This window comes from Tasmannia lanceolata, unplaced genomic scaffold (assembly GCF_043159265.1).
Source record: "Tasmannia lanceolata isolate RefF3 unplaced genomic scaffold, GAP_Taslan_0.1 ptg000012l, whole genome shotgun sequence".
In the NCBI taxonomy this organism is placed as follows: Eukaryota; Viridiplantae; Streptophyta; class Magnoliopsida; order Canellales; family Winteraceae; genus Tasmannia; species Tasmannia lanceolata.
Window position 1 is genome coordinate 27,849,875 of NW_027518689.1, and position 14,907 is coordinate 27,864,781.

General features: G+C 38.2%; 1 protein-coding gene across 1 annotated transcript; it reads right to left on the reverse strand.

Moving 5' to 3' along the window:
* Positions 1–8,439: 8,439 nt before the first annotated feature.
* Positions 8,440–8,973, reverse strand: LOC143888691 (secreted RxLR effector protein 161-like). Its single transcript, XM_077393121.1, has one exon. The coding sequence runs from the start codon at positions 8,971–8,973 to the stop codon at positions 8,440–8,442; it is 534 nt and encodes a 177-aa protein (XP_077249236.1).
* Positions 8,974–14,907: the final 5,934 nt, after the last annotated feature.

The window sequence follows — 14,907 nt, forward strand, 5'->3', positions numbered from 1 at the left end:
GTTGTAATAGTCTTAGAAATGATACTAGTTAAGAGCAAATCTCTCAACTTGCAGACAGGCTATTATCCATAGTGTCCTTTGGGCCTTTTGGGTGGCAGAAAGGCCTTTCACATAGAAAGGGCTTTACCAAGAAAGCCTTTTCCTTTACATTAATTAGAAAATCTTTTAAACTGCTTAGTTCAATAAGTTCATGTTTGGCAACCATGAAAAAACCTTCATGGAATATTTGTTTACATGTAAGAGAAGGGCAAAGAGGTGGAAGAGAAGAGAGATTAGAGGAGGTGGTGAGTGAGGAGAGCATGAGATGGGTTGGTTGGAAAACAGGGGAAACAAAAATCCTATTTTAAGTAGGGATTTTTTTTTTCTTTGTTTACCAACCCCATCACATGCTTTCCTGACTCGCGACCACCCTCCCAAATCTCTCTCAACAGCCCTCTACCCTTTCTCTCACCTTGGGTTCATGGCTGCCAAACAAACCCTAAGGGGCCGTTTGGATACTCAGATTTTAGAATCTGTGATTTCTTCAAAATTGTAGCTAAGAGACAAGAGAAGAAGCGGACCAGCCGTTGTTTTTGCCTCGTTTTTTACTTCTTGCCCTTGTTTCAATAGCAAGAGAGTAGCAGATCCTCCCATATTTCTAGTTTTTAGAAATCTCAGGATGCAGGAGAGATTTTTAAAACCTGAATTTCTCACTTAAAATCCAAGAAACACTGTCAGGGCAGCATACAGTTGCTTTATCATGAACCCTCTTTTACAACTAAAAACCTGAGTTGTAAAATCCGGGTATCCAAACGGCCCCTAAATCTAAGACGAAAAAAGCAAAGTATTTATGCTGTTTAAATGCTTTTTATCTTGAAAAAAGCAAATGAACATTTTTAATTATACTCAGTGATATATTACCATTCAAAAGAATTATGCTCAGTGATATATTATGACTAGAAGTCATATATACTAATGAGATATATATTAGTGGGATCTAATGGTAAAAAAGCAGTGGAGTCCATATTTGGGGATTTGCTAGGGACCATCGCAGAAGGCATTTGCGGCTGGGCAGATGTATGTGAGAGCAGCCACCTCAAATGAATTAAGTGAATAAGACAAAATCTGAGCCTGTGTGGCTGCTCTCACATGCAACAGCCCAGCCAGCGAAATGCCTTTCCCAATGGTCCCTAGCAAATCCCTTTATACTATTCAACGACTATTAGTAAGGATAAGATATACAGTGCCAATGGCCAATGAGGCCACATATAAAATAATAATTTTTATAGGGAAATGATTTATTCGCCCCCTTTTCTTCCGTGAGTCACTCACCCCCATCAGTGTAAAAAGAAAGTTTACAAATGCACCAGAGGGTGGGTGTCCTGGGGAAGAAAAGTGGGCATATATACATCACTTCCCTTTGTATATTAGTAGGTGCTTTGTAGAGGGTCTAATGGCAAAAAGGACAATGTCCTACATATATGCTAATAAATGATAGGATGTGATCTAATAGTTAGACTAATAATTTGTGATATACTAGTTGGACTAAGATGTAGGCCCCAAGGTCCAAAAATGACCGGGGTTCAGGTGTATAGTAATCAGTTATGTACTAGTACATAGAGGGGCTAATGGATATCGAGCTCATGGCCAAATAGAAGGCCTAACAGCCAAAAAGTAATTAGTTATGTACAAGTGATACATAGAGGGCACAATGGCAAAAAACTATGTACATTAATATGTAATGTACTAGTGGGATTTGGAGGGCTCAACAGCCATAAACAATGGCGACCATCTATAGCGATGAGTTATGTAGTAGTAGATCCCACATGAAGGGACTGATAGCCACAAACAATGGACCCCGAACGCATAGTAATTACAAATTAGTGATCTACTAGTGAGGCTATGATAAAGAGTTCAACCATGGAAAAAAGGCAGGGCCCACTTACATTATAATAAGGGATTTGCTAGGGACCATAGCATAAGGTATTTCGCAGACCGGCTGTTGCATGAGAGAGCAGCGACCTTGTAAGCCCAATGGTTTCCACCTTGGCATTCCCATCTTATTTTGATGATTCCAATACACAAGTGATTAATGATCACTAATGTGTTTGATTGTCTAAGTTGTAGATCGCATTGGTGCTAAGACAACATTACTTGGATTGAGGCCAAGAAGCACTCATTGGACCACATCATGAAGGCCAAAGACAACGAAGTCCAAGACAAATGAAGACTTGAAGAATCCATTGAAGATCAAGTTATATTAGATTGTATTAAGATACAATCCTAGTTTAGGATTTTGAAAGGCATAATTAAGGAAATAAACACACACCCTAAATTTATATGTGATTGTCTTTGTGGTGTTCCAACACCTTGGAACCCTCATAGCAATCCCAACTTGGTGTTATGTTGGAAGCCCAAAAACATGAAGTGAAAATCTGCTCTTCATAGGCTTCTCGGAACTCCGAGAAATGGTCCAGTAGACTTTTTTTCATCTTCTGTTAGTATTCCCAGAACTCCGAGATTTTTTCTCGGAACTCCGAGAACACTATAACGGTCATATTTTGAGCCGTTGGGAATTTTGCTGGAATTACCACAATGCCATTGAACGGTCATATTTTGGTTTTCCTATATATATGGGCATTCTAAACTTCCAAATGATCAATCCTAACACTCTAAAAACCTACTTGAACATCCTTCGAGTGACAAACTTGTTTATGCCTCTCATCATCTAAGATTAAGATTCGGATCTATAGGCTATATTTGTACATCTTCTACAATTTGTAAACCCTTATGAGGGATTTTTTGTTCTTTCTTTCTTAGTCAAGAAATTGTATCGGGCGAGTGTTCGGAGAAGCGTAGCCCACTCTCCGTGGTGAAGATTGCCACCAAGGTTAAAGGTAATCAGAATTTGTAATCGGCACCGATCTTCGCCGAAGTTAAGAAGATCACATAGTGAAGCCATCAACGGGTCTTTGTTGGTGGAGTGGAGTAGGCCTCGCGTTTTGAGGACCGAACCACTTTAAATCTCGGGTGCACTCTCTCTTGAACTCTAGCTCTTTATTTTGCATTGCACCTCTAGATTTAACTTGTGTGCTTGAATTTCATTTTGATCTCTTAATTTCCAATTTAGGTTTGAGTTTTCAAAAGATTAAAACTTGTTAGAAACCTAATTAATTCTCACTCCTCATAGTTGTCGTACTAGGGACCACCCTTGGAATATCACTTGGTATCAGAGCAAAGGCTCTTAAAAGATTTTCTTTTCTATAAATCTTTGGAAAATTTTTCTTTAAAAATTTCAACAAGGGAAAGATCATAAGATCTTTGGCAACTTTCTAATTGTGAAATGGCGGATAGAAATGGAACCGGACTTCCGGAAGGCCATTCCACAACTAGACCTCCCTTCTTTAATGGGTCCAACTATGGACATTGGAAGACAAGGATGCGCATCTATCTTCTTTCGATAGATGTGGAACTTTGGCACATTGTTGAAAATGGATACATGTTGCATTCCAAACCATTTGAAGAATGGAATGTCGTAGAAAAAAGGCATGCAAATTTAAATTACAAAGCCATAAATTCTTTGTTTTGCGCCCTATCTACGGAGGAGTTTAATCGAGTTGCTCTTTTTTATTCCGCCAAGGTTATTTGGGATACACTTGCCGTTACCCATGAGGGAACATCTCAAGTTAAGGATTCCAAAATAAACTTGTTAAAGAGCAAATATGAAATGTTTAGAATGGATAAAAACGAAAGCATTTCCGAAATGTATACCCGTTTTTCTAAAATTTCTAATGAATTAGCAAATCTTGGTAAATCTTATCCTACTGATGAGCTTGTGAGTAAGTTGTTTAGGTCTCTTCCTCCATATTAGGATCCAAAGGTAACCGCCATACAAGAATCAAAGAATCTCAAGACGCTAACCATGGAGGAGCTTGTAGGATCTCTCATCACCCATGAGATGCTCCTCACTAGCCGACAAGAGGAGAAGAAGCCGAAAGAGAAAGAGAGTTGATCTCTAGCTCTAAAAGCCTTCAAAGCAAACTCATCATCCTCTAGCGAGGCGGATAGCGATGAAGAAGAAGCTTTAAGGAAATTTAAAAGCTTATGGAGAAAGAAACATAAAAAGGATAAAACAAAGAAGAAAGTGAAGTAGAAGGAGGAATAAGGTACTATAATTGCAAGAAGGCCGGACACAAAAGACCGGATTGTCCACTTCTCAAGTCATCTTCCTCAAAATACAAGGGGAAGAAGGAATGGAAGAAACATAAAGCTCTTGCCGCCGGATGGGATGCTACTAGCACCTCGGAAAAGAGTTCAAGCGAAGGGGAAGAAAAGAAAGACGATCTTTGCTTCATGGCACTCACCCATGAAGATGAGGTAAACTCTAACCCTTCATGTTATTCATCTAGTAGTGATAGTGAAAAAATATCATATGATGAATTGTGCTCAACCTTGCACTCTCAAATTTCCAAAAATAAAGTTCAAAAGAAATCCATTTCAAAATTAGAAAATGAACTTAATTTTTTGAAAAATGAATTTTCTTCAAAATCTCAAATACAACTTGAAAATTTTAAACTTGAGATTAAAACCCTTAAGGGTTGTTTGGATGAGAAATCTTGCCAAATTGTAAAACTCCAAGATGTGGCAAGCTCTTCCAAATCTTATGAAGATGAATTTAACGATTTTCTAAATCAAATAACCCATCTTCATAATGAAAATGAAAGGTTAAGATTATGTCTCCATGGATTCTTAAATGGTGACAAAATTATTGACATAATCTTAAAGAAGACTAGTCAAAGGCCTAAACATACATATGATAGGACTAGCGTATCTAACCCTCATGTTAGATGCCATTATTGTGGAATAAATGGTCATTACCAATTCCAATGTGCATCTAAGATTAGGGATAATGTTGGAACCAAGAAATCTTGGGTTCCCAAAGCCCCCATATGATTTTCATCATATATGCTTAGATTAGGGGCTTGCTCTAAAATTGAATATCTTTCTATTGATAATTAAAATACCCCCTCTTATGTTGAATAAAAATTCTAAATAGGGGGAGTTCTATTTGTCTTTTTCCTTGAAAAAGGGGGAGCCTTAAGTTGAATAATTCATCCATTTGTTTCTCTTTTACCCCAATCTTTTTGATTGATGCCAAAGGGGGAGAGAATTTAGTATTAGGAAAAATATATGTGCTTTTATTTGAAAATCTCTTGTGCTTGTCATCATCAAAAAGGGGGAGATTGTAAGCCCAATGGTTTCCACCTTGGCATTCCCATCTTATTTTGATGATTCCAATACACAAGTGATTAATGATCACTAATGTGTTTGATTGTCTAAGTTGTAGATCACATTGGTGCTAAGATAACATTACTTGGATTGAGGCCAAGAAGCACTCATTGGACCACATCATGAAGGCCAAAGACAACGAAGTCCAAGACAAATGAAGACTTGAAGAATCCATTGAAGATCAAGTTATATTAGATTATATTAAGATCCAATCCTAGTTTAGGATTTTGAAAGGCATAATTAAGGAAATAAACACACACCCTAAATTTATATGTGATTGTCTTTGTGGTGTTCCAACACATTGGAACCCTCATAGCAATCCCAACTTGGTGTTAAGTTGGAAGCCCAAAAACATGAAGTGAAAATCTGCTCTTCATAGGCTTCTCGGAACTCCGAGAGAAATTCTCGGAACTCCGAGAAATGGTCCAGTAGACTTTTTTTCATCTTCTGATAGTATTCCCGGAACTCCGAGAACACTATAACGGTCATATTTTGAGCCGTTGGGAATTTTGCTGGAATTACCACAATGCCATTGAACGGTCATATTTTGGTTTTCCTATATATATGGGCATTCTAAACTTCCAAATGATCAATCCTAACACTCTAAAAACATACTTGAACATCCTTAGAGTGAATCAAACTTGTTTATGCCTCTCATCATCTAAGATTAGGATTCAGATCTATAGGCTATATTTGTACATCTTCTACAATTTGTAAACCCTTGTGAGGGATTTTTTGTTCTTTCTTTCTTAGTCAAGAACTTGTATCGGGCGAGTGTTCGGAGAAGCGTAGCCCACTCTCCGTGGTGAAGATTGCCACCAAGGTTAAAGGTAATCAGAATTTGTAATCGGCACCGATCTTCGCCGAAGTTAAGAAGATCACATAGTGAAGCCATCAACGGGTCTTTGTTGGTGGAGTGGAGTAGGCCTCGCGTTTTGAGGACCGAACCACTTTAAATCTCGGGTGCACTCTCTCTTGAACTCTAGCTCTTTATTTTGCATTGCACTTCTAGATTTAACTTGTGTGCTTGAATTTTATTTTGATCTCTTAATTTCCAATTTAGGTTTGAGTTTTCAAAAGATTAAAACTTGTTAGAAACCTAATTAATTCTCACTCCTCATAGTTGCCGTACTAGGGACCACCCTTGGAATATCAGACCTCAAATGCATTAATTGAATAAGACAAAATCAATTGAAAAGTGAGCCTATGTGGCCTAAACTTTGGCGGAAATGGGTCTTTGTCTCTCCATGAATTGATCTTCCGTCTGGAGCACCTTTGCATGATCAATCTCCGGCCGGGCTCAATCTCTTCAGGCCGCCTCATCCTATTTACTACACTCGCTATGTTTTGCCACCAAGAGCACCTTCGCACGACCAATCGCCGTCCAGGCTCAATCTCTTCAGGATGCTTCATCCTACCTACTCCACTCGCTATGTTTTGCAGCCAAACCGACTAGGGGTGCAACTCGGGTCGGGTTGAGGCCAACATGAGGAACCATTTACTCAACCTGAACCTAACCCGACCCGAGTTCCAACCCGATGAGGTTCAACCAGAACCAACCCAAGAAACCCTTTTTTCCAACTCGGACCTAACCCAACCCCACCCCAGTTTTTAAGCTTACTTAAAAAAAAAAGATAAAAAAAAAAAAAAAAATTGTTGGGTTTCACTTGGGTCAGGGTGCCTAAGCCCTCAACTCGAACCTGACCTGAAGTCAACTTCGGTTAGGAAAACCCGACCCGACCCGACTATTTTTCAGGTTGTACCCGCCCCGAGTTGCACTCGTAAAACGGACTCTCAGAGGTTTCCCCTAGATGTAATGCTTAGCAACCCATGCACCCCCTCAATGAATAAGACAAAATGAGTTGAAAAGTGAGCGTATGTGGCTTCTCTCTCATGCAGCAGCCGGTCCGCAAAATACCTTCTGTGATGGACCCTAGCAAATTCTATATAATAATAATAATAAGTTATTTGCAAGAACCATTTACTCAGCCTGAGCGAAACCCGACATTATTTGCGGGAGTGTATGTGGCTGCTCTCTCATGCAACAGCGGGTCCTCAAAATACCTTCTGGGATGGCCCCTAGCAAATTCCTCATATACTAATGGCCAAAAATTTATAGACTACACATGCCTGGATGATACTCAACCTTTATTTCCATACATGTTTGGTTGCGGGCATTTACCTTGGAAAGTAGTGGTATAAGCAATCAACATGGAGGACAAGCATGGGAAATACCTGGAACTTACCTTGGAAAATAGTGGTATGCAGCGTTGGGTAGTCATGTTAATTTAAAACATTGCTTAAGTGATCCCTTTGGATCTCTGGCATTGAAAACAAAGAAAAATCAATGTTAAATGAGATGGGTTTGTAGTACCTTGTGCCATGGCTATGCTAGAACGTGTGTAATATGACGATCCGAAGACGCTTCTCTCTCTCTCTCTCTCTCTCTCTCTCTCTCTCTCTCTCTCTCTCTCTCTCTCTCTCTGAATGAGTTCTCAAGATCGAGGTGTGTAGTAAGAGGGACCAAGGGTCTCCTTATATAGGAAAAAAGTTCCCATAGAACTTCCTAAATTTACCCAATTTGTTTTGGCTCTTTCCCATGAATATAGAAAGTGTATTTTGAGTTACTTTCCTTTCCAAACATTGCTAAACATGAAGGGTTGCCAAAACATGATGAAAGGTTGCTTGAATGCAAAGCCACAACCTTAGTTTGGCAACTCTAGAACTTTCAATGATATTCCAGAATTCCAATCTTAAATAGAAACTTCATATTTGGAAACCCAAATATGAGGAAACGTCCAACAGTCTCTCACTTGGCTTGCATGGGCTTTACACCTTTCTTATTAACCAACTTTACATTCTGTTCAATAAGTTATACTAACAACGGATCATGTAATCATTGGATTCATTATCCAATAACCTCCCAATGGTTACAAAATTAGCAAACTTATCAACATGAATAAGGTCCACTTTATGTCATTATCGACATTCTGCTTTCAAAAACATCCATTCAATGTGCACAATACAAATATTGGAAAAGCAGAAAACTTTATTTTATCAGGATCAAAAACTCAAAAGTGATCACAATACAATGTCTATAAACTTTATGAAGACTCCCACTAATCAACACAACCAGACTTACTCACCAATCCCATGCGCGCTACATGGTCATTAAAGACCTACCTTAGGTGGTAAGCCTTTTGTCATCGGATCTGCCAACATAAATGCGGCACTTATGTACTCAATAGACACTAACTGATCTTGAATCCTTTCTCTAACAACAAGATACTTCAATCTAATATGCTTCGAACCATCTGGTAACTTGTTGTTTTTGGAAAAGAAAACCACAGCGGAACTGTCACAATATATCTTCAATGACTTCCTAATGTTATCAACAACCTGAAGCCTGGAGATAAAGTTCCGCGGCCATAAGGCCTGTGCCGAAGCTTCCCATGATGCTATAAACTCCACTTCCATTGTGGATGAAGTTCTCATTCCTTGCTTTACGCTTCTCCAGGATATTGGTCCTGCTGAAAGCAGAAAGATATAACCTGATGTGGATATCATGGTGTCCCGACAACCAGCAAAGTTGGAGTCAGAATAGTCATTCACCTCAAAGCTATTTGTTTTTCTAAATGTGAGCATATAATATTTTGTTCTTTGCAAATAACGCATAGCTTTCTTAACAGCTTTCCAATGATCCATTCCAGGATCACTTTGATACCTTCCAAGCATGCCCACCACGTAGGCTAAATCTGGATGGGTACAAACTTAAGCATACATGAGACTTCCTACTGCCGATGCATAAGGAATTCTCCTCATTTCTTCCCGTTCCAAATCGTTCCTGGGAGTCTGTGAACCACTAAACATATCTCCCTTTATCACAGGAGCAATACCAGCTGTGCACTTATCCATGTTGAACCTCTTCAGGACTTTCTCATTATAGGCATTCTGAGATAATCCCAGTAATCCTTGAGCCCTATCTCGGTAAATCTCTATTCCTATAACATAGGAAGCTTCACCAAGATCCTGTTACTGTATTAGGGTTTAAGCAACGATGCTTAAAGCATTACACCCAAGGTATCTAGTTTGGAATACCAAGTTTGTTGCCTCCAGCCCCTATATATAGAGATACACTAGGGTTATAAGAGGTTAACGGGCTCTAGCCCAAATGGGCCCACTACACCTGGTCCATTACCTATTGGGCTTATATTAGAGCATACATGGGTTATATTATATATACCCAACAATCTCCTCATATGTTCTACATATAGCACAATCCAATAGATAGATAATGTGATGTCCAAACAAAATTATTGAAGCATCCATATCACTATATCAATAAAGATTTGTAATCCAACTGAGAACAAAATACTTTAAAGAATAACCAAAAGTTTTAGAAATAATCTAAACTCAAACATAAGTAGTTTCATATGTAGGTGAACTATTTAATCAACGGAAAAGAAAATAATAGTTCCTACTGCGCTATAAGGATTCACTCATCAAGTAAGTCATCCTCATCAAGATCCAAATTGAGGCAATCTCCTCCATTTTCGCCAATTCCTGTAAATTATCAAATATGAATTTCATTAAAAAAAATGAATCCAATCATTTGTGTATTTTACTAAAAGTATCTAGTTCTACCAGAAGAACTTAGTACAATTTCATAATGGCTGAGAAATAAATATTAATATCAATAAGTATCAATGTCAAGTTTCAATCAAGAACAAGACCGAAATAGTTTCTTTTACAAAGAACTATTCCATGTTTCCATTTGGAATGTTACAGGCATCATATCCAAATTGAGTTAAGCTGTATCATCAAGTTTGGAATGAAACAACATTTCCCAAGAATGACATGTCATCAAATGTGGAATGACATAAAGATAACTGTAAACAACATTGAAACATATCAAGTGCTTATCTTGGCCAAGATAGGGAGAGGAGATTCAAAAAAATCAAAATAATATGAATGTAGGTTAAGACACGTCTACATAGTCTTTAACCCCATCTCCCCCACAGTTTTGAATATTCGATCTTTGTTCAATCCCTTCGTAAGAGCATCGGCCATATTATCCTTCGATCTCACATCAACCAAAGTGATAATACCTTGTTCTAGAAGATAATTCAGCTTGGCATGTTTCAGCCTGACATGTCTCCTCTTACCATTAAAGAGTGAGTTTTTCACAATCATAATTGTAGCTTGATTATCACAGAACAAACTTAAAGAGTTAATCTTTAAATGGGTCAATGGAATGTCCAGGATCAGATCTCTTATCCGCTCTGCTTCATCTCCTGTAGAAGCTAAAGCATAAAGTTCTTATTCCATAGATGACAGAGCAATACAAGTCTGTCTCTTTGACTTCCATGCAACAGCGGCTCCACCCAGTGTAAAAACATAACCACTGGTAGATTTACTGTAAGAACCGGTAAAATATATATATAGATATATATATATATATATGTTACATACAAATATAAAAAAAATGGCCTCATAGGTGGGTAATCATCGGCCATTACTCATTTTTCCCCGAGTTAATCGGGCATGAGGACATCTGGCATAATGGGGCATACGCGATTCGAACCCAATCCTGAGCTAGGATTGAACGGCTTCCTACCACTAAGCCACCGCCCCAGATGTCAACTAAAAAGGCTTAGATATTTACATATATTAAAACTTACCAATAGTCACTATGCGTAATTACTATTCACAACAGTCACTATGCAGAAATACTATGCAAGTTTACTATTGAGATGTACTATGTAAAACTACTATTCACAGTAGGACCCACCGAGTACTATTCACAAGCGGGTCCCACATAAGCGGGTCCCACATCAGCGGGCCCCACACAAGCGGGTCCCACATCAGCGGGCCCCACACAAGCGGGTCCCACATCAGCGGGCCCCACACAAGCGGGTCCTACCAACAGTAGGTCCCACAACAAGTAGGTCCCACACAATAATTCAAGTTACTATTCAAGCAAATAAACTAATAATATAATAATTCAAGTTACTGTTCATGCAAATAAAATAATAAATAAAATAATAATATAATAATTCAGGTTAAGGCTATAAATAGAGGCTCGCAGACGAGGAGAAGGAAAAAAAAAAAAAGAAATCTGAGAGAGGAGAAGGAAAAGGAAATCTGAGAGAGAAGAAGGAAAAGGAAATCAGAGAGAAGAAGGAAAAGAAAATCTGAGAGAGGAGAAGGAAAAGGAAATCTGAGAGAGGAGAAGGTAAATCTTTCAATAGTTAAAGTATTTCTTTTATATGCAAGTCTTATTTGAACGGTGAAATGCAAGCATAGTAACCGTAAAATAAAGTAAATGGTTGGTTCTACCACCTATGTAAATATCCATCTATGTAAATCAGGATAAAACATGCATAAGAGGCGATAACTCGCTATAGATTATGCAAGTTTTACCCTCTTATTTGAACGGTGAAATGCTAGCATAGTAACCGTAAAGTAAATGGTTGGTTCTACCACCTATGTAAATATCCATCTATGTAAATCAGGATAAAACATGCATAAGAGGCGATAACTCGCTATAGATTATGCAAGTTTTACCCTCTTATTTGAACGGTGAAATGCAAGCATAGTAACCGTAAGTAAACTTTCAGAACAGAAAGGCAAACTGCTAAGCATAGGCGAACTGCTAAGCATAGTAGCCAAGAAATAAACGAAATCAAAGAATGGTAAACCTGCTGAGCATAGTAACATGTGGGGTCCACATGAATAGTAACATGTGGGGTCCACATGAATTTACATGTGGGGTCCACATGAATGTAAAATGTGGGGTCCACATAAATAGTAACATGTGGGGTCCACATGAATAGTAACATGAGGGGTCCACATGAATAGTGCATGTGGGGTCCACATGATCTTAAAACATGACTTTGATACAAATTAGAATATTTACAGGTTATTCACTCCAAGGTGTAAGCTCAAACAAACCTGTAACCAGAAAACTATAGGTAAGGGTCCCCTATCATTGATTCTCTCATTGATTCTCTTTTGCTATATTTGAAGTAAGGAGTGTTCCTTTCATGTTTTTGAGGTAAGGGTTGCCTTATGTTTTTGAGGTAAGGGTTGCCTATCTATTGATTCTCTTTTGCTGATATAAAGGTTTTTCTTCTCCGAAACTTGTTTCAATGAGATATGTTTATGTTTAGGGTTTATCTTGTGATACCCTAATTCTGAATATGGACTGAGTTATGATATGATGACGGATGGACGCGTTATAGTCCTCCATGTGCACGTGGGTAATGACGACTCTAGAGAGTGTAAATCTAGAGGATTATGAGCCGAGATATGGCTATGAATGGGCCGAGATATGGCTATGAATGAAAACATCATGAAGTCTATATATAGTTCTTAATATCAAGTTCTATAAGTTTCTCTATACGTTTGAAAAGCATGTTTCTTTCTTTCCATGTGAGATTTACCTTGTTGTTTATACCCTACTGGGCTATTTGAGCTCACCCCCTTCTTTCCCTTGTTTTATGATTCCAAACCCCAGGTGAAGTATAGATGGAAGATGAGGAATGCTAGAGTTGAATGCAGAACTGTTCTAACGGACATTTATGTTTTAAGTGTGTATCAACTATGTTTTGAATTACAATGTAATAAGTTAGACCTAATTTCTGTAAATCCTCTAAATGTATTTGAGATCTTGGGAATAATGAAAGTGTTTGAGAATAATGAAAGTTTTTGAGAAAGATGATGTCATATTTTTATACGCACCGAGTTTGTATTTTCAAGAAAAACCGGGGCGTTACATTTACTGTCTCCTAATTCTGAGCCCCATGATGCATCAGAATACCCTTCCAGGATAGGAGGATGGCCATTATAATATAGAGCATATCCTTGAGTACCCTTAAGGTATCTCATCAGCCTCATAAGGGCATCCCAGTGCTCATGGCCAGGATTACTAGTATAACGACTCAGCATGTCAACTGTAAAGACTATGTCTGGTCTAGTGCAACTCATAGCATACATGAGACTACCAATCAGTTTAGAATAATCTAACTGATTCATACTGTCTCCTTCATTAGAGATCAGCTTCTTGGTATAATCAAATGGTGTCTCAATCGGTTTACACTCACTCTATCCCCAAGTAGAAAGTAGTTTTTCAATATAATGGGCTTGGCTAAGAGTAATCCCTTGCCTTTCAAAACTTACTTTCATACCAAGAATGGTGTCAACCACACCAAGATCTTTCATGTCGAATTCTTAAGCCAAAGTGAATTTCACGTCACTCACTACAGAGAAATCGGAACCAAGAATCAACATATCGTCTACATACAAGCAAATAATCGCAACCTTATTCGACACAGAACAATAATAAAGGCATTTATCTGAGTAACTGGTCTGAAAACCAAAGCTCTTTACTACCTTGTCAAATTTTTGATGCCACAATTTAGGTGCTTGTTTAAGACCATACAAAGATTTGTGTAACTTACAAACTTTGTTCTCGAAACCCTCCATGACAAACCCTTCAGGTTGGTTCATGTAGATTTGTTCTGTGAGGTCTCCATTAAGGAAAGCCGTTTTTACATCCATTTGATGCACAACATACTTCTCAATAGAAGCCAAAGCAAGAAGAATTCTTATCGTTGCCAAATGACAGACCGGTGAGTAAACATCAAAGTAGTCTATCCCATTGACTTGAGTATAGCCCTTAGCTACTAAATGTGCTTTATACCGAGCTATGGATCCGTCAGGATTAAGTTTCTTCTTCAAAATTCACTTACAGCCCAAGTCTTAGCCCCTTTTGGCAAATCGACTACCTGCCAAGTGTGATTTTGTAACAGAGAGCTCATTTCATCATGAATGGCTTCTGCCCACAATATAGAGTCCCTAGATCTCATCACGTCCTGATAGGATGATGGATCATTCTCTAATTGGTAGGTCAGAAAGTCCTCACCAAATTCTTTGGTACTCTATCACATGGAGGAGCATATAGAAATTTAGGATGTGATTTGCAGTCAAAACTGTCTCTCCCCAAATGCAACTAGGCATGCCAGCTGACATTAACATGGAGTTTAACACTGAAGTTAACTTCCTGTTCTTACACTCGGCTATGCCAATTGATTGAGGCGAGAGAGGAGCAGTAGTTTCAAGTATTATGCCCTGAGAGGCACAGAATTCCTTGAACTCTGTCAAAGTGTAATTTCCTCCTCTATCACTCCTAAATCGCTTAATTTTCAAGTTCAATTGATTTTCAACACGATTCTTGAAAATTTTAAATTTATCAAAAGCTTCATCTTTCGATTTTAGGAGATAAATATGACAATATCTAGAAAAATCGTCTAGAAAAGTGATTAAATACTTCCGACCACCTCGAGTAGTGAAGCTTTTAAAATCACAGAGGTCAGAATGTATTAACTCAAGAAGTTGTGTGCTTCTAGAAACCGAACGAAAAGGTTTTCTAGTTATCTTGGTTTGTGCACACACTTCACATCTGTCAAATCTAATCAATGTATCTAAAGGTATATTATAAGTTTTAGCAAGTTTGACCATTTTCCTATAGTTCACATGTCCCAATCTAGTGTGTAACAACTTAGGATCAATCAAAGTGGAACTAACCTGACTAACGGTTTCATTTGTTAAACTCAGTCTATACATACCATCGATTAA